At 43.9% G+C, this 20196-nt stretch overlaps 1 protein-coding gene across 1 annotated transcript in view; it reads left to right on the plus strand.

Annotated features, from left to right (window-relative positions):
- The window catches only part of polr1b (RNA polymerase I subunit B), a 28566-nt gene extending 8768 nt beyond the window's left edge, over positions 1–19798 (plus strand). The window contains exons 7-16 of the mRNA XM_083775564.1: positions 26–197; positions 760–931; positions 3705–3986; positions 7094–7227; positions 8650–8820; positions 9361–9517; positions 14056–14252; positions 17246–17496; positions 18248–19142; positions 19406–19798. Coding sequence (XP_083631690.1) covers positions 26–197; positions 760–931; positions 3705–3986; positions 7094–7227; positions 8650–8820; positions 9361–9517; positions 14056–14252; positions 17246–17496; positions 18248–19130 — 2419 coding nt within the window. The 3' untranslated portion in view covers positions 19131–19142; positions 19406–19798. The remainder of the gene's footprint in view (positions 1–25; positions 198–759; positions 932–3704; positions 3987–7093; positions 7228–8649; positions 8821–9360; positions 9518–14055; positions 14253–17245; positions 17497–18247; positions 19143–19405) is intronic.
- Positions 19799–20196: the final 398 nt, after the last annotated feature.

The raw sequence follows: 20196 nt of genomic DNA on the forward strand, positions 1-20196 counted from the left end.
GTCTGTGTTTGTGTTTTTCCTTCAGCGAGTGCATCTGCATCCACCTCAAGTCAGACGTGGAGAAGTTCTACATGCTGTGTCTGATGACCCGCAAGCTCTTCACGTTTGCCAAGCAGGAGTGCATGGAGGAGAACCCCGACAGTCTGATGTGTCAGGAAGTGCTCACTCCTGGACAGTTCTTCCTCATGTTCCTGAAGGCATGTATTGAGTTAATAGCTAGTTGCCAGAATGGGGTTTCCTTCGATAAAGATTGTATTTTGCTCTCAATGTTTCTTTTTTAATTTTTTTATCCTGGCTGTTTTATTCTGTTTAGTTATTTTGTAATTTTGATTAGATAATAAAATGTACAGGAAAAGACGACATATATTCATTAGGTTTATTTTTTTAAACATCTCTGATATGCTAACAGGAGAGAATGACCAACTGGTTGGTGTTTAAACATCTCTGATATGCTAACAGGAGAGAATGACCGCCTGGTTGGTGTTTTAACATCTCTGATATGCTAACAGGAGAGAATGACCGCCTGGTTGGTGTTTAAACATCTCTGATATGCTAACAGGAGAGAATGACCGCCTGGTTGGTGTTTAAACATCTCTGATATGCTAACAGGAGAGAATGACCGCCTGGTTGGTGTTTTAACATCTCTGATATGCTAACAGGAGAGAATGACCGCCTGGTTGGTGTTTTAACATCTCTGATATGCTAACAGGAGAGAATGACCAACTGGTTGGTGTTTTAACATCTCTGATATGCTAACAGGAGAGAATGACCAACTGGTTGGTGTCTGTGAAGTTTTCCATGGACAAGAGGGCCAACAAGCTGACCGGAGGAGTGAACTCGGACAATCTGCTCAAGATCTTCAACACGGGCACAGACGTGTCCAAGGCCTTTGAATACCTCCTGGCCACTGGAAATCTCAGCTCCAAGACAGGTATGACCATTTTACAATTTACAGTTTACAATTTAGGCATTTAGCAGACGCTCTTGATCCAGAGCGACTTACATTTAAGCAAAAACAAAGCATGACATACACCTCACATATATAAAAAGTAGTTATCATGAATCGTGTATAGAGCGTCGCAGTCCCGCCCCCTTTCAGAACGACGAGTGGCCCAGGAAATGAATCCCAATGCATTTTTCCCATAGGCTTTTCTTAAAGTATTTAAAGACGGTTACGCCGCGGACAAAGCCAACTCGGATCGTGACAAATCATGACAATGAACACAATGTTTTGGGTCGATCAAATCATTTATAAGAAGAAAAACAAAACAAATAGTGTTGTCTCCTGCCTTTATTTTCTTCTTTCTAATGATTTGATTTGATCAGTGAGCCATGATCAGTGACCATAAGCCAAGGTCATGCGTTTACTGTCAGCATCACAGCAGGTGAAAGGTGGAAAGGTGCAAGATCATGTCGGTGGTGCAAAGGCTTGTGAATATAAAAATGTTTTAAGTTGTGATTTAAAAGACTCAACGGAGGGCGCGGACCTAACCGCGAGGGGAATGCTGTTCCGCAGTGTGGGGGCTGAGACAGCAAAGGCTCGGTCACCCCTGAGCCTCTTCTTTGAGTGTGGAACCCCTAAGAGACCCCTGTCTGCTGACCTGAGGGTCCTGGTAGAGGGGGGATAGGATAGGAGGTCTGTGATGTAGGAGGGGGCCAGCCCATTGAGGGCTCTCTATACAAACAGGAGGGTTTTGAACTGGGTTCTTAACCGGACCGGCAGCCAGTGGAGAGAGAGGCCAGGACAGGGGTGATGTGGTCTCCTTCTGGTGCCGGTTAGGGGTCTGGCTGCAGGTTCATATATGTGTGGGGGGGGGTGCATCAGCTAGGTCGGGAGGTAACATGGCCAAAGATGTTTGGGAACCGCTGCACTAGACAATCGGTGAAAAAACAAAAAAGGGGTACAAAAATTGTGGGAATCTCTATTCTACTCTTATTGTGTCTCTGTCTCTGCTTGTCCTCCTCAGGTCTAGACATGCTCCAGGACACAGGCTAATGTCTCTGCTTGTCCTCCTCAGGTCTAGACATGCTCCAGGACACAGGCTAACCTCTGTGTTGTCCTCCTCAGGTCTAGACATGCTCCAGGACACAGGCTAACCTCTGTGTTGTCCTCCTCAGGTCTAGACATGCTCCAGGACACAGGCTAACCTCTGTGTTGTCCTCCTCAGGTCTAGACATGCTCCAGGACACAGGCTAATGTCTCTGTGTTGTCCTCCTCAGGTCTAGACATGCTCCAGGACACAGGCTAACCTCTGTGTTGTCCTCCTCAGGTCTAGACATGCTCCAGGACACAGGCTAACCTCTGTGTTGTCCTCCTCAGGTCTAGACATGCTCCAGGACACAGGCTAACCTCTGTGTTGTCCTCCTCAGGTCTAGACATGCTCCAGGACACAGGCTAATGTCTCTGTGTTGTCCTCCTCAGGTCTAGACATGCTCCAGGACACAGGCTAATGTCTCTGTGTTGTCCTCCTCAGGTCTAAACATGCTCCAGGACACAGGCTAACCTCTGTGTTGTCCTCCTCAGGTCTAGACATGCTCCAGGACACAGGCTAACCTCTGTGTTGTCCTCCTCAGGTCTAGACATGCTCCAGGACACAGGCTAATGTCTCTGTGTTGTCCTCCTCAGGTCTGGGCATGCTCCAGGACACAGGCTAATGTCTCTGTGTTGTCCTCCTCAGGTCTAGACATGCTCCAGGACACAGGCTAACCTCTGTGTTGTCCTCCTCAGGTCTAGACATGCTCCAGGACACAGGCTAACCTCTGTGTTGTCCTCCTCAGGTCTAAACATGCTCCAGGACACAGGCTAATGTCTCTGTGTTGTCCTCCTCAGGTCTAAACATGCTCCAGGACACAGGCTAATGTCTCTGTGTTGTCCTCCTCAGGTCTAGACATGCTCCAGGACACGGGCTAACCTCTGTGTTGTCCTCCTCAGGTCTAGACATGCTCCAGGACACAGGCTAATGTCTCTGTGTTGTCCTCAGGTCTAGACATGCTCCAGGACACAGGCTAATGTCTCTGTGTTGTCCTCCTCAGGTCTAGACATGCTCCAGGACACAGGCTAACCTCTGTGTTGTCCTCCTCAGGTCTAGACATGCTCCAGGACACAGGCTAATGTCTCTGTGTTGTCCTCCTCAGGTCTAGACATGCTCCAGGACACAGGCTAATGTCTCTGTGTTGTCCTCCTCAGGTCTAGACATGCTCCAGGACACAGGCTAATGTCTCTGTGTTGTCCTCCTCAGGTCTAGACATGCTCCAGGACACAGGCTAATGTCTCTGTGTTGTCCTCCTCAGGTCTAGACATGCTCCAGGACACAGGCTAATGTCTCTGTGTTGTCCTCCTCAGGTCTGGGCATGCTCCAGGACACAGGCTAATGTCTCTGTGTTGTCCTCCTCAGGTCTAGACATGCTCCAGGACACAGGCTAATGTCTCTGTGTTGTCCTCCTCAGGTCTAGACATGCTCCAGGACACAGGCTAATGTCTCTGTGTTGTCCTCCTCAGGTCTAGACATGCTCCAGGACACAGGCTAATGTCTCTGTGTTGTCCTCCTCAGGTCTAGACATGCTCCAGGACACAGGCTAATGTCTCTGTGTTGTCCTCCTCAGGTCTAGACATGCTCCAGGACACAGGCTAATGTCTCTGTGTTGTCCTCCTCAGGTCTAGACATGCTCCAGGACACGGGCTAACCTCTGCTTGTCCTCCTCAGGTCTGGGCATGCTCCAGGACACGGGCTTATGTGTGGTGGCCGACAAGCTGAACTTCATCCGCTACCTGTCCCACTTCCGCTGCGTGCACCGAGGGGCGGCCTTCGCCAAGATGAGGACCACCACGGTGCGCAAGCTGCTGCCCGAGTCCTGGGGCTTCCTGTGTCCCGTGCACACCCCGGACGGAGAGCCCTGCGGCCTCATGAACCACATGACGGCCAGCTGTGAGATCGTGACCCAGGCCTCGGCCACCACCACCCTGCCAGCCCTGCTCTGCTCGCTGGGTGAGTGGCCCTCTACTTGTGCCCGCTGCAGGAATTGCATGCAGAGCTTTCTTTTTTCTTTCTTTCTTTTTTTCTTTCTTTCTTGACTTTTCTTTTGAGTGGTGCAACTAGGGATGGGTATCGTTTGGATTTTTGCGAATCCGGTACCGATTCCGGTTCTGCTTATAGATTCCGGTTCTTAACGGTTCCCTATTTCGGTTCCAAAATGGTATGAGATCAAATGTTTATTTAACAAAAAAGCTCAATGTCAATTTAAGACAAAGTATAATGAATATTATAACATCCTCTCCTTTATTGAGCCATTTGTGGATAATACCATTATTATTATTATTTTAAATATACTATCTATATAATATCTATTCTGTATTTACCCAGGGCAATAGTGTTGTGGCGCTACTTCTCTTATTACCAATAACAAATAAATGGTAAATGGTGCATTTATATAGCACCTTTATCCAAGGCGCTTTACATTCACCCATTCACACACACATTCATACACCTTTACATATAGATTGTGCATTACATTCACCCATTCACACACACATTCATACACCGATTGCGGCGGAAGCCATGCAAGGTACCAACCAGCACATCGGGAGCAATTTGGGGTTCAGTGTCTTGCCCAAGGACACTTTGACATGTAGACAGGAGGAGGAGGAGCCGGGATTCGAACCGCCGACCCATGGATCATTGGACGACCTGCTCTACCTCCTGAGCCACAGCCGCCACAAATAAAAGCATGTCTGAGATCTGAGAGCAAACACACACACACACACAGAGACACACACACACACACGATTGGCTGGGCAAATTAGCATCGCTAATGAAGGGTGGGGGGGGTGAGTGCACAAACGCTTTCTCTCTCCTCTCTCGTCTCATGTTGATTCAATGCTGCGCAGTGCGCACGTCGTATGCAGTGAAGACTCAGGCAAGGCGCAAGATTCCTGTCCCCTCTCCTAAAAGTTTCCTCCCATAAACTTCACTTGAAAATTACGTTTAAGAAACTGTAATAATGATGTTGCTTCAATGCTTCAGTGCCAGGCACAGCGCGTGTCACTGTCTCTAGACTCCTCGACAACTAACTCCATGCAGAGAGATAGCTCCGCCTCTGCAAGCCACAAGCCCACAACGCGTCGCTGATGCAACGCCATGTAGGCTTGTAGATCAGCTCTGTTCCCTGCACGTCTATTAAAGGGACACTTCACCCTTTTTGCAAAAAAATATATGTTAATGACGTTTAGAAGCTTTAGAACACTTTCCTGGAGATCTTTATGTGTGTAATATGTGGTTTTAGATATTTTAGATTGTAGCAGTGAGCCTGTTGTCTCCGATGTCATGGACACTGGGCTCACTTCCTTCCTGGACTACATGTTGTCTCAGTAAGACAGCTCTCCCCCTATCCACAAGGAGGAGCAGTGCACCAAAGAATTATGGGAATTGTAGTCCAGGAAGGTAGTGAGACCAGTGTCCATGACATCAGAGACAACAGGCTCACTGCTACAATCTAAAATAACTAAAACCACATATTACACACATAAATACCCCCAGGAAAGTGATCTAAAGCTTCTAAACGTCATTAACATATATTTTTTTGCAAAAAGGGTGAAGTGTCCCTTTAAGGGAATAAAATAAATAAATATCGTGTGACTGCGTGTCTGTGGGAACCGATGGAGAGAACCGAAATTGAATTATTGTAATGGGTACCCGGTACCCAGGCACGTTCGGTTCGGTACATACTTGGTCCCGAGGTTCGGGACCCACCCCTAGGTGCAACCACTCCAAAGAACAGCAATGTCCGTGTTCACCTATGTGACGTTAATGAGCACCAGTGGTATGACTATGAGTACCAGTAGGGGCGCTGTTGTGCCAGAAACAGAGAGAGAGAGAGAGAGATAGTGCTGCACTGTTGCCTGCTAATGAGAGAGAAAGAGAGAGAGGGGGGGAGGGGGGAGTTGCACCACTCAGTTCACACAGGTGTGATTTTTTTTTGAGTGGTGCACTCCCTTACGGAGCTGTGTGTGTGTGTGGCTGGCTGGGTCTGAGCACGAAAACAGCACGGTTGTTTTTCACCATTTGTGCGCAACCTAACACACACGCACATAATTAACTCTATATCGATGATTTCGGGTGTGCCAGTACAGTACAGTACAGTGTACTGTCATTTCTCAACCGTTTTGGACGCGGGGCGGCACGCCGGAACTGGCCCGGCCCCCTGGGCGCGTTCCTGGGGGTCTGAACTGGCCCGGCCCCCTGGGCGCGTTCCTGGGGGTCTGAACTGGCCCGGCCCCCTGGGCGCGTTCCTGGGGGTCTGAACTGGCCCGGCCCCCTGGGCGCGTTCCTGTGGGTCTGGAACGGCGTGCCCAGGGCTCGGTACTGTTACTGTACTCTGTGCTGTACATGTACTGGCCTCTTTAGGTAGTCCGTGCTCGAACCTTTATTTCTTTGTATTAAATGTATTCAATTACTTGTATAGGTCTACAGATAAACAAATTAAATTAATTTAGTTTATTTTTTAGCTTAGGCCTATTTCTTCTTTGGTATATAATAGTTTTTTGTTTTGTATTTTGTTTTGTATACACAAGCACACACAAAAAAGGGTAAATGTCTGTTAACAACTGTGACATAGAACATGTGAAGAAAAAAAGAAGACTCGTATTACAAGGAATTGTAGTGTGTCAATAAAGTAAAAAAAAGTATAGGTGTTCCAGGTGTAAATGTGTTAAAGAGCTGAGGAGACCTCGGTTATTGAACAAACTCTCTGATTACTATCAGATTGATTATTATACTATCAGAATTACAGTAAGTTTGCTTCAACAAAATGTAATCTCTTACTGCACTTTTTCTTTTTTTAAGACCAAATTAAAGCGATTAACCCATTTAGGCCTGACCTCAAATTTAAAAAAAAATGTTCTAAATCCTCCTTTTCACGATTTCTCAAAAATAGCAGACCTACAAGCTCGTAGCGCGCCACTCGGTGGCGCGCTATGAGCTTGTAGATCTGCTATTTTTCAATAGCTAAAGCATGACATAATGTTTCCGCCCCAAAATGGGTTAAATGAGTCTGGGGGTAACATAATAAGTGTGTCCGTTTCATTCTGGTGACCCAGGCGTGACGCCGGTGGACGGTTCTCCTACCCGGGCCTATTCTGACTGCTACCCTGTGGTCCTGGACGGGGCCGTGGTGGGCTGGGTCGAGATGGAACTGGCTGCGGTTCTGGTGGAGTCGCTGCGCACGTTCAAGGTACAGGAAGGCATTGGGTGTTCTATGATGGTCTCTATAATCGGTATTATTATTGCGAACGCCAGTGATTGCGAACGCCAGTGAGCCATTACTATGGAAGCCTGCCTGGCTTGTCTTGTCTGTCATGCTGTAACACCACCCACCCACCCGCCAGCAGAGGGCGCAGCTGTATCACACACAAAAAAATACACGTGCAAAACGAAAGAGTGTGTCAGACTGCCACAACAGCTGCGAATTACATATAATTGTCTCCACCAGGCCGAAGGCATGTGGGGAGAGTATGTTTTGCACTCCGTCCGTCCGTGTGTCCGTCCGTCCGTCCGTCCGTCCGTCCGTGTGTCCGTGAGCAGCTAATCTCGGCCACCGTTAACCCGGTCGATGCCAAATTTTGCACACACACTCCCTGGATGCCAACGATGAAGCTCTGCCCCAAACTTTCCAGAATGGCCTGTTATAGCGCCACCAGGAGGCCGCTTTGTGCAAAACAAGTTTTTGCACAGTACACCTTCAGATTTTGTCCAAACATCACGCAAATTGGTACACCGTCTCTCTAGAGCCATTCAACGAAACCGGTCTTTCAGATTTCTCATACTCCATCCTGATTGGTTAAGATTGGCTTCCAAAGTTCACAGGAGTGCTCAGTTTCAAACAAAATGCTGCAAATCATGAACACATCGCGTGATTTCCGTGAAATTGTGCACCCACATTCCCACTAGGCCGAGGACAAAATGCCACATCAACAATTTCAACTCAGCCTCAAGGTGGCGCTATAACTGGCCGAAAAGTGTTTTTACCTCTAACTGCACGGATCTGTGGATAACTTTGTATGCCAACTCCCTAGAGGCCAAGGAAAAACCTTTGCCTGGAATTTTTCACATCTGCTCTTTATAGCGCCACCAGGAGGCCGACATATGTAAAACACATTTTCTATTATTACTCCTTCAGATTTTATCCAAATTTCACGCAAATCGGTACACATGATCTCCATAGTCATGTGATCAAGGCAGGTTTTTTTGATTTCTCATATTCCATCCTGATTGGCCACGATTGGCTCCTACAGTTTTCAGGAGTAGCCCGCTTTGTACAAATCGCCACAACTCCTCAACGCAGCGTCCGATTGCGATGAAACTGTGCACGCATATTCCCACTAGGCTGAGGAAGAAATCATGGTGGAGACCTGTGCCCAGAAGGGCACTTCTTCTAGTTTGACATGAAATAGTTTGAAAACCACTGATATAGAAACATAGGGTTTTTCAGAAAACTGTCATGATTTAGATTTTAGAAGACATTTTGTAGAACGTGGTCTCGGGTCTAAATGGGTCTAATGAATAGTGTAATGGAAGGATTGTATGCATGTTTCTTATGCGTGTACCACTATTATTATTATTATTATTATTATTATTATGTACCACTCTGCTGTAGGTGTTGAAGGAGAAGAAGATCCCGCCCTCCACTGAGATAGTGCTAGTTCCCAAAACGGGAAAGGCGAGCCTGTACCCTGGCCTGTACCTCTTCACCACGCCTTGCCGAATGGTGCGGCCTGTTCGCAACCTAGCCCTCGGCAAAGAGGAGCTGATTGGCGTTTTTGAACAGGTATGGATGGAGCGGCGTTGATCTCATCAACTAATACTATGACAAAAACAAAATGTTAGACGAAAAACTAAATTGAAACTAAATGAAAACTAAGCTATGATGACTAAAACTAAGACAACATATATTGACATTTTCGTCAACACATAAAAACTAGACAAGAAATCCAGTACAAGTCATTTTACACTCATGTTTCCATGCTGGAAATTTAGATCGGCTATTTTCAGAAAGTGTAAAATCTGTCAGTTACGTCGGCAAGATGGGCCTTGAAATTTAGTCGACCAAATCTATAGACTAACCCTAAAACATTCCAGATGACTAAAATGTGACTAAAACTAAATGAAAACTATTCAATTCGAGACTAAGACTAAAACTAAAATAAAAAATGTGCTGTCAAAATCGACACTGGTACGGAGTTTAGTATGCACCGACCACTGAGGCGCATGAAACCGAGCTTTCCCCGGACCACGACATCGAGGCTGACTTTATTACTGATTTTATTCCCTTTTTCTCCATTCCATGGTGGATGCTGACGATAACCAGCTCTACATGAACGTAGCCATCATGGAAGATGAGGTTGAACCTGGAGTGAGCACACACCAGGAGCTGTTCCCCCACAGCATGCTGAGCGTGGTGGCCAGCTTCATCCCCTACTCCGACCACAACCAGAGTCCCAGGAACATGTACCAGTGTCAGATGGGTAAGGCCCGGGGACCAGATGAACTACAGAATGTCTTCTAAATCGTGACGGTTTTCTTGAAAAACTCTTTATGTTTTCTATGTCTAACTTTTTCATGTCAAGGACCACCAGAATGACATGTATTTGCCCCCCCCCCCCCCCCCCCCAGAAGCAAATATTTGGGTTAAAACCGTTCGCTGTGAAAGAATATATATTCAAAGATTTGCACACACGATTTTTCAAAAATAGCAGATCAGCGCCGCGCTATAATGTAGAGCTGCTATTTTTCAACAGCTAAAGTTTAAAATAATGGTTACAGTGGTTTAAAAGCCATAAGGTGACACGGATGACTATAATGGTTACAGTGGTTTAAAAGCTATAAGGTGACACAGATGACTATAATGGTTACAGTGGTTTAAAAGCTATAAGGTGACACAGATGACTATAATGGTTAGTGGTTTAAAAGCTATAAGGTGACACAGATGACTATAATGGTTACAGTGGTTTAAAAGCTATAAGGTGTCACATATGACTATAATGGTTAGTGGTTTAAAAGCTATAAGGTGACACAGATGACTATAATGGTTACAGTGGTTTAAAAGCTATAAGGTGACACAGATGACTATAATGGTTACAGTGGTTTAAAAGCCATAAGGTGACACGGATGACTATAATGGTTACAGTGGTTTAAAAGCTATAAGGTGACACAGATGACTATAATGGTTACAGTGGTTTAAAAGCTATAAGGTGACACAGATGACTATAATGGTTACAGTGGTTTAAAAGCTATAAGGTGACACATATGACTATAATGGTTAGTGGTTTAAAAGCTATAAGGTGACACAGATGACTATAATGGTTAGTGGTTTAAAAGCTATAAGGTGACACAGATGACTATAATGGTTAGTGGTTTAAAAGCTATAAGGTGTCACAGATGACTATAATGGTTAGTGGTTTAAAAGCTATAAGGTGTCACAGATGACTATAATGGTTACAGTGGTTTAAAAGCTATAAGGTGTCACAGATGACTATAATGGTTACAGTGGTTTAAAAGCTATAAGGTGACACATATGACTATAATGGTTAGTGGTTTAAAAGCTATAAGGTGACACAGATGACTATAATGGTTAGAGTGATTTAAAAGCTATAAGGTGTCACATATGACTATAATGGTTAGTGGTTTAAAAGCTATAAGGTGACACAGATGACTATAATGGTTAGTGGTTTAAAAGCTATAAGGTGACACAGATGACTATAATGGTTACAGTGGTTTAAAAGCTATAAGGTGACACATATGACTATAATGGTTAGTGGTTTAAAAGCTATAAGGTGACACAGATGACTATAATGGTTAGAGTGATTTAAAAGCTATAAGGTGACACAGATGACTATAATGGTTAGTGGTTTAAAAGCTATAAGGTGACACAGATGACTATAATGGTTACAGTGGTTTAAAAGCTATAAGGTGACACATATGACTATAATGGTTAGAGTGGTTTAAAAGCTATAAGGTGTCACATATGACTATAATGGTTACAGTGGTTTAAAAGCTATAAGGTGACACAGATGACTATAATGGTTAGTGGTTTAAAAGCTATAAGGTGACACAGATGACTATAATGGTTACAGTGGTTTAAAAGCTATAAGGTGACACAGATGACTATAATGGTTAGAGTGGTTTAAAAGCTATAAGGTGACACATATGACTATAATGGTTACAGTGGTTTAAAAGCTATAAGGTGACACAGATGACTATAATGGTTAGTGGTTTAAAAGCTATAAGGTGACACATGTGACTATAATGGTTACAGTGGTTTAAAAGCTATAAGGTGACACATATGACTATAATGGTTACAGTAACTTACAGTGGTTTAAAAGCTATAAGGTGACACAGATGACTATAATGGTTAGTGGTTTAAAAGCTATAAGGTGACACATATGACTATAATGGTTACAGTGGTTTAAAAGCTATAAGGTGTCACATATGACTATAATGGTTAGTGGTTTAAAAGCTATAAGGTGACACATATGACTATAATGGTTAGAGTGGTTTAAAAGCTATAAGGTGTCACATATGACTATAATGGTTACAGTGGTTTAAAAGCTATAAGGTGACACAGATGACTATAATGGTTAGTGGTTTAAAAGCTATAAGGTGACACAGATGACTATAATGGTTACAGTGGTTTAAAAGCTATAAGGTGACACAGATGACTATAATGGTTAGAGTGGTTTAAAAGCTATAAGGTGACACATATGACTATAATGGTTACAGTGGTTTAAAAGCTATAAGGTGACACAGATGACTATAATGGTTAGTGGTTTAAAAGCTATAAGGTGACACATGTGACTATAATGGTTACAGTGGTTTAAAAGCTATAAGGTGACACATATGACTATAATGGTTACAGTAACTTACAGTGGTTTAAAAGCTATAAGGTGACACAGATGACTATAATGGTTAGTGGTTTAAAAGCTATAAGGTGACACATATGACTATAATGGTTACAGTGGTTTAAAAGCTATAAGGTGTCACATATGACTATAATGGTTAGTGGTTTAAAAGCTATAAGGTGACACAGATGACTATAATGGTTACAGTGGTTTAAAAGCTATAAGGTGTCACAGATGACTATAATGGTTACAGTGGTTTAAAAGCTATAAGGTGACACAGATGACTATAATGGTTACAGTGGTTTAAAAGCTATAAGGTGTCACAGATGACTATAATGGTTAGTGGTTTAAAAGCTATAAGGTGTCACAGATGACTATAATGGTTAGTGGTTTAAAAGCTATAAGGTGTCACAGATGACTATAATGGTTACAGTGGTTTAAAAGCTATAAGGTGACACAGATGACTATAATGGTTACAGTGGTTTAAAAGCTATAAGGTGTCACAGATGACTATAATGGTTAGTGGTTTAAAAGCTATAAGGTGTCACATATGACTATAATGGTTAGTGGTTTAAAAGCTATAAGGTGACACAGATGACTATAATGGTTAGAGTGGTTTAAAAGCTATAAGGTGACACAGATGACTATAATGGTTACAGTGGTTTAAAAGCTATAAGGTGACACAGATGACTATAATGGTTACAGTGGTTTAAAAGCTATAAGGTGACACAGATGACTAATGGTTACAGTGGTTTAAAAGCTATAAGGTGACACAGATGACTATAATGGTTACAGTGGTTTAAAAGCTATAAGGTGACTCAGATGACTATAATGGTTACAGTGGTTTAAAAGCTATAAGGTGACACAGATGACTATAATGGTTACAGTGGTTTAAAAGCTATAAGGTGACACAGATGACTATAATGGTTAGAGTGGTTTAAAAGCTATAAGGTGACACAGATGACTATAATGGTTACAGTGGTTTAAAAGCTATAAGGTGACACAGATGACTATAATGGTTACAGTGGTTTAAAAGCTATAAGGTGACACAGATTACTATAATGGTTACAGTGGTTTAAAAGCTATAAGGTGACTCAACTAGACCAAGAGCAGTATAAGCTCCCGAAAGGCTAAAATCCCCCTTCTAAAACGGGTAGTCCCAATACTTGATTCTGATTGGCTGGTTACCGTCACGTGACCGGTGTAAATTTCACCGATAACCCACACCTTCAATCACTTTATATCATTCGCAGCTGATTCCGCATCTCTGTAGCTGTACTGGCGAAGGGGAGCGCTTGATTGCTTTACAAACCCATGCCGTGCGGGCGTCTAAGCACCGCCCGGCTCATATGACTGTGAATGTGTGGCTCCAGCCGGCCCCGTAAAGACATCAAGCGCTATTCTCCCGTCACATAGCCTACTTGCCGAGCAAAACAAGGAAGTGATGTGGCTCGCTCTGGTGGCGCAAAGCGTAGCTACTTTTGTGAATTTATTAGGTTAATATTGCTATATGTTTGTAACCGCCCCCAGCCATTGTAAAATACCCGGTAACCTGAGACCTCTCGTGGCTTATTGCTTAATTTTTATTTCACTCAGGTTAGGAATGATTGACATTGAAGGACTATTACCTGTCTTCCTAACACACACTCACTCTCACACACACACACACACACACACACACACACACACACACTCACTCACTCACTCACTCACTCACTCACACAGATTAAAATAGGGTGCATTTTGCATCCCAAAACACAGTTTTGGGATGCAGTTTTGTCGTTGGAAGTGGGACTCCCTGGGACAAATCTAAAAGACATCCCTGCACTCATTCCATTGAAAACCTATTTACGTCCCTGCTCACACTCACTCATTCCATTGTTGTAAACAAGTGTAATGCTTAATTGGGTAGTCCACTCACAGTTAACAGTCTTTGTATTGAGTTTGTGCTTAAAATGTACTGTAAATTCTACAAACTGTTAATAAATATTTCAATCAATCAATCAAAATTGAAAACCTATTTACGTCACTGCTCACACTCACTCTCTGCTCACACTCACTCTCTGCTCTCTGCTCACTCTCTGCTCACACTCACTCTCTGTTCACTCTCTGCTCTCTGCTCACTCTCTGCTCACACTCTCTCTCTCTCTCGGCTCTGTTGGCAGGTAAGCAGACCATGGGCTTCCCGCTGCACTCGTTCCAGGAGCGCTCGGATAACAAACTGTACCGCCTCCAGACTCCCCAGAGCCCTCTGGTCAGGCCTCTGATGTACGACCACTACAACATGGACAACTACCCCATCGGCACCAACGCCATCGTGGCCGTCATCTCCTACACTGGCTACGACATGGAGGACGCTATGGTGAGCAGTCCCCCCGACTAAAATTAACCCATTCTGACCTGAGATCAGATTCACACGAGGTTTCCACATGGACACACACTGGTCTGATTAACCCATTCTGACCTGAGATCAGATTCTAGAAATGTCAGTCGCTCTTCGATTTTTCAAAAAATAGCAGACCTACAAGCTCGTATCGCGCCACTCGGTGGCGCGATATGAGCTTGTAGATCTGCTATTTTTCAATAGCTAAAGCATAACATGATGCCGACACCAAAATGGGTGCCCGGTCAGAATGGGTTAAGACTAAGGCCTCTTTTACACGGCGACCATCTCCAGATAAAACGGCAAAGTCCCGTTGCGTTCTCAATTTTTATTGACCCTTTACACGACAACGCACAATTGCCCAGAGCATGCAGACAGAGCGCGCTCAGCGCGCCACGGGATGGTTAGATATTTTATAATACATTAGGCTACATAAACGCTGCTGCCGCCTATCCCAAGGCTTTTTATTTACATCATGGTTTTACATTCACCATCGTTGATGAGCGGCGCTTTGTAGGCGAGGAGGGAGGCTTGTTCAGGAACTCCATTATATCATATAATTATGGCTCTGCATTAATGTAATAAACATACCGCGCTGTGAGCCAACATGAGCCACGATGTCATACGTTTTGAGGATTCACCGTTTTGCCTGTTTACACGGAGAAGGGATAAAACGGCGTTCTCAAAGATTTCCACTCTGGAAGGTGGTTTCACTTTGTTGTGTTTTCACCTCCTGAAAAGAGGACCACCTAATACGCCTGATTTCTTGGTGTGCGAAAGTTTTCTCCTACAGACTAAAACTAAGACGAAACATGTTCGTCGACTACCTTTTTTTCACTGACTAAAGCTGAATGGAAACTGAATGAAAACTGAGCTATTGTGACTAAAACTAAGACTAAATGTATTGACAATTTTGTCAACAGATAGAAACTAGACTAAAATGTTAGGAAGGGACTAGTGGACAAGAGATCCAGTACAAGTCATTTTACACTTGGTTGCATTCTGAAAATAGCAGATCTACAAGCTCACAACGTGTCGCGCTGCCACTTGTTTTAATCCTATTCTACTCTCGTATATTTATTTACAAATGTATTTATCATTTGAATGGATCAAAGCAGAAATTAGTAACATGTTCATTCAGAATGTAAGGGTGCATGTGTGCACATGCACGCGCGACCGACCGTGCATGTTTACGTGCGTGTTTGAGGTGTTTACATAGACAAAGCGTTGCCGCCATATTGGAGTGATGCCGGCAGCACTACCGCTGCAATTTAGGCATTTAGCAGACGCTCTTAATCCAGAGCGATTTACATAAAAAAGGCATGGGAATACATCACATAAAAAGCATCTATCATGAAACATGCGTAATCTAAGAAAGTAACAGTGGAATATCTATATAATGGAACTATACATATAAACTATACATCTATACTACTATGCTATACATATGTACTATGACGTGCTATGACTACATACAATGCAATTATAGTGCTGTCTACATAACATGCTATAAGTCTGTATCAAATGCTATCTAAGTCTACAGAAATGCTATCTAAGGGGGTGGGGTAAGTGCTATGGGCCATGATGGAGTCTGAAAAGGTGGGTTTTCAGACTATGGTGGAAGATTGGGAGTGATGACAGCGCCATCTAGTGGTGATTCCAAATATTTGAGGACTGTTGTCTTTATAGAATCTCTTTGGTCTTACTGTGACAACATGTAGTCCAAGGACTGTCTAAAGAGGACAAGAAGCGACGACCGTAAGGGCGCCGCCATGTTGATCACATGGTGCTCCATGGAAGGACAGAAACATGCGCAGTTGCAGACCAAGGAAGCTGAACGAGGAAGTGTTGGCTGCATAAAGCCCATTGCGCATGTTTCTTTCCTTCCATGGAGCACCATGTGAGCAACATGGCGGCGCCCTTACGGTCTTCGCGTCCCGTCCTCTTTAGACAGTCCTTGATGTAGTCCAGGAAGGAAGTGAGACCAGTGTCCATGACATCACAGACACTTTGAAATACTAAAATATCTAGTACTTCTACTTCTACTCCACTACATCTCAGAGGCAAATATTGTACTTTTACTCCACTACATTTATTTGAAACCTTTAGTTACTCTACTACTCTACTTTGTAGATAATGATGATGATTATTATTACAAAACCTACATTAACCACTTATACTATATATATATTTCGGCCATTTGAAAATAGCCGATCTACAAGCTCACAATGCGTCGCATCGCATTGTGAGCTTGTAGATCTGTCTTTTCAAAAGATTTGTATACATTTGAAAACTTGAAACGGGACATTCGGCATTATGAGTACTTTTACTTTTGCTACTTTAGGTACATGTTGATACAGATACTTTTGTACATTTATAATTCTGTACTTTTACCTGTAACAGACGGGGAGCATTTCTATATACTATACTATATACTGATACTTTTTACTTAAGTAAAACAGTTGAGTACCTTTTCCACCATTGGTCTGAAACATAATCTTTGATTAGAATTGGACGGAATGATTTAGATCAAGAGTTATTCACGTTCACGTTTTTCGATCTGATCCGCTAAAATCGGGAGGATGACGTCCGAACCCGGAAATGACATTGAATGTTGACCCAACAGACGCTCCCAGCCTGTGGAGCGACGCGCTCGGTTTTGATATCGATAAATCTCCTGTCCTGTGATTAATCTCCGTCCTGTGATTAACCCATTCTGACCGGGCACCCATTTTGGTGTTGGCATCATGTTATGCTCTAGCTATTTAAAAATAGCAGATCTACAAGCTCATATGGCGCCACCGAGTGGCGCGATACGAGCTTGTAGGTCTGCTATTTTTGACGACTGACATTTTTTTAGAATCTGATCTCCGGTCAGAATGGGTTCATCAGGACCAGTGTGTGTCCGGTGGAAACCTCGTATGAATCTGATCTCAGGTCAGAATGGGTTAACGATAATCTCATTGGCTCAGATTGTGAACAAGTCGTCGTGGGAGAGGGGCTTCGCCCACGGCTCGGTCTACAAGACGGAGCTGGTGGACCTGAGTGACAAGGTGAAGGGAGACGACGGCGTGGTGTTTGGGGCCAAAGCGGACGATCCCAAGGTGAACGGCAAACTGGACGCCGATGGACTACCCCCCATCGGGGCTGTGATACAGTACGGAGATCCCTTCTACAGTTACATCAACCTCAATACGGGCCAGAGCCATGTCATCAGCTATAAGTAAGTCGACCCATTTAGACCTCAGGACGATTCTACAAAACTGTCTTCTAAACCCTATGTTTCGGTGGTGGTTCTCAAACATTGTCATGTCAAGGACCCCCAAAAAATATATGTAATTGGCCACCGACCCCCCCCATCTGAACATATGTTGTTCCAGGGGACCCCCCCCCCCAAGAAGCAAAGATTTGAGTTGAAAATGTTCATGTGCTGAAAGAATATATATTCAAAGAATTGCGGCACATTTTAACGATTTTTGAAAAATAGCAGACCTACAAGCTCGTAGCTTGTAGATAGATCTGCTGTTTTTCAATAGCTAAAGTATAATATAATGCTTAAAACACCAAAAGGGGTTCCTGTACAGAATGGGTTAAAGTGCTGAATTGTGTTAATAATTGGTTGTGTGAATAATGTTATGAGTTATCTCCTCATATCGGTCCTCACTAAGGCTTACTATATAATAATAATTATATTATTTATTATATAATGGGATCATTTCTGTCTACACACTGAATGTCTTGAACATGTACCTAGTTTTCGTCTCCCGGTTGTTTTTTAGGATTGATTTTAAAATGATCTTACTTGTTTATAAAGCTCTCAATGGTCTTGCGCCTTCCTACCTCAAAGTGCACAACAAAATGGGGTTTAGGGGTGGTAAGTGTAAACTTAAATTAAACATATAAAGGTAGTCTTTAAGTTGGAACAAAAGTCAACACATTGCTTTTTTTTGTGTGTCTGTCTGTCTTGCATTCAGGAACCAGGAGACGTGCGTCGTGGACAACATAAAGATCTGCAGCAACGACTCGGGCTCCGGCCGCTTCAAGCGCGTCTGCATCACCGTGCGCGTGCCGCGCAACCCCACCATCGGGGACAAGTTCGCCAGCCGCCACGGTCAGAAGGGCATCCTGAGCCGCCTGTGGCCCGTGGAGGACATGCCCTTCACGGAGAGCGGCATGACGCCCGACATCCTGTTCAACCCGCACGGCTTCCCCTCCCGCATGACCATCGGCATGCTGATCGAGAGCATGGCGGGGAAGTCGGCCTCCCTCCACGGGCTGAGCCACGACGCCACGCCCTTCACCTTCTCCGAAGAGAGCTCCGCGCTGGAACACTTCGGCGCCATGCTGCAGGCGGCGGGCTACAACTTCTACGGCACGGAGCGGCTCTACAGCGGCCTGAGCGGCCTGGAGATGGAGGCGGACATCTTCATCGGCGTCGTCTACTACCAGCGGCTGCGTCACATGGTCTCCGACAAGTTCCAGGTGAGGACCACGGGCGCCCGCGACCGGGTGACCAACCAGCCGGTGGGAGGGAGGAACATCCAGGGGGGGATCCGCTTCGGGGAGATGGAGCGGGACGCGCTGCTGGCCCACGGCACGTCCTTCCTGCTCCACGACCGCCTCTTCAACTGCTCGGACCGCTCGGTGGCCCAGGTGTGCGTGGACTGCGGCAGCCTGCTGTCCCCGCTGCTGGAGAAGCCGCCGCCCTCCTGGTCGGCCACGTGTCACCGCAAGACCGTCTGCACGCTGTGTGGGAAGAGCGACTCCATCGACACCGTGTCTGTGCCGTACGTCTTCAGATACTTTGTGGCCGAGCTCTCCGCCATGAATATCAAAGTCAAATTAGACGTGAAATGAATGAATATCAGAGTCAAATTAGATGTGAAATGAATGTATATCAGAGTCAAATTAGATGTAAAATGAATGAATATAAGAGTCAAATTAGATGTAAAATGAATGTATATCAGAGTCAAATTAGATGTAAAATGAATGTATATCAAAGTCAAATTAGATGTAAAATGAATGAATATAAGAGTCAAATTAGATGTAAAATGAATGAATATCAAAGTCAAATTAGATGTGAAATGAATGAATATCAGAGTCAAATTAGATGTGAAATGAATGAATATCAGAGTCAAATTAGATGTGAAATGAATGAAGATGCTCCCTGTATGCATCCCAGAATGTTCTATTGTCCCATTCTGACCCGAGATCTGATTCTAAACTTGTCTTCAACATCCTGACAGTGTTCTGAAAAAGCTATGTTTCTATGTCAGTGGTTCTTCGATTTTTCTAAAATAGCAAGACCTACAAGCTTGTAGATCTTGCTATTTTTTAAAAATGTTTTCAATAGCTAAAGCATAACATAATGCTAACACCAAAAGTGGTTCCCGCCCAAAATGGGTTATGGAAATATTTTCCATTTTTTTATGTATGCAAAATGTTTTCCCATACCCAATAGTACTGTTAGAACTTCATTAGCAAGGCTGAACAAACAACCTGATGTCATTTTGTACTGGAACAGCCAGCTTAAGTTTGTTTAAGGCTGAAATCTGGGACTTGCTTTAATGAATAAAAGTTTATTTTAACCAATCTGTGTGGCAGAGTATGTTGATACAATATAACTATCCCATCTGTAGCGGTAGGAGAAACGTCAGGTGGGGGAACACATCTACCGTATGTTGCTTGGCTCTAAGTCCCGCCCCCTCGAGAGACCCGGAAAATAAATCCCCGTTCATTTTCCTCATAGACTTTTCAGAAAGTATTTATTTAAAGACGTTTACGCCGCGGACAAAGACAACTCTTTTTTTTTTCTTTTTTTATGTTCTGTTTATTCATTATTATTTTACAAATATAGAAGTAAATTGAGAAATAAAAACAGAGTGACAAATACAAAAAACTAAAACACACACAACAACAAAAC

Source organism: Protomyctophum parallelum (assembly GCF_964188405.1).
Source record: "Protomyctophum parallelum genome assembly, chromosome: 10".
Lineage (NCBI taxonomy): Eukaryota > Metazoa > Chordata > Actinopteri > Myctophiformes > Myctophidae > Protomyctophum > Protomyctophum parallelum.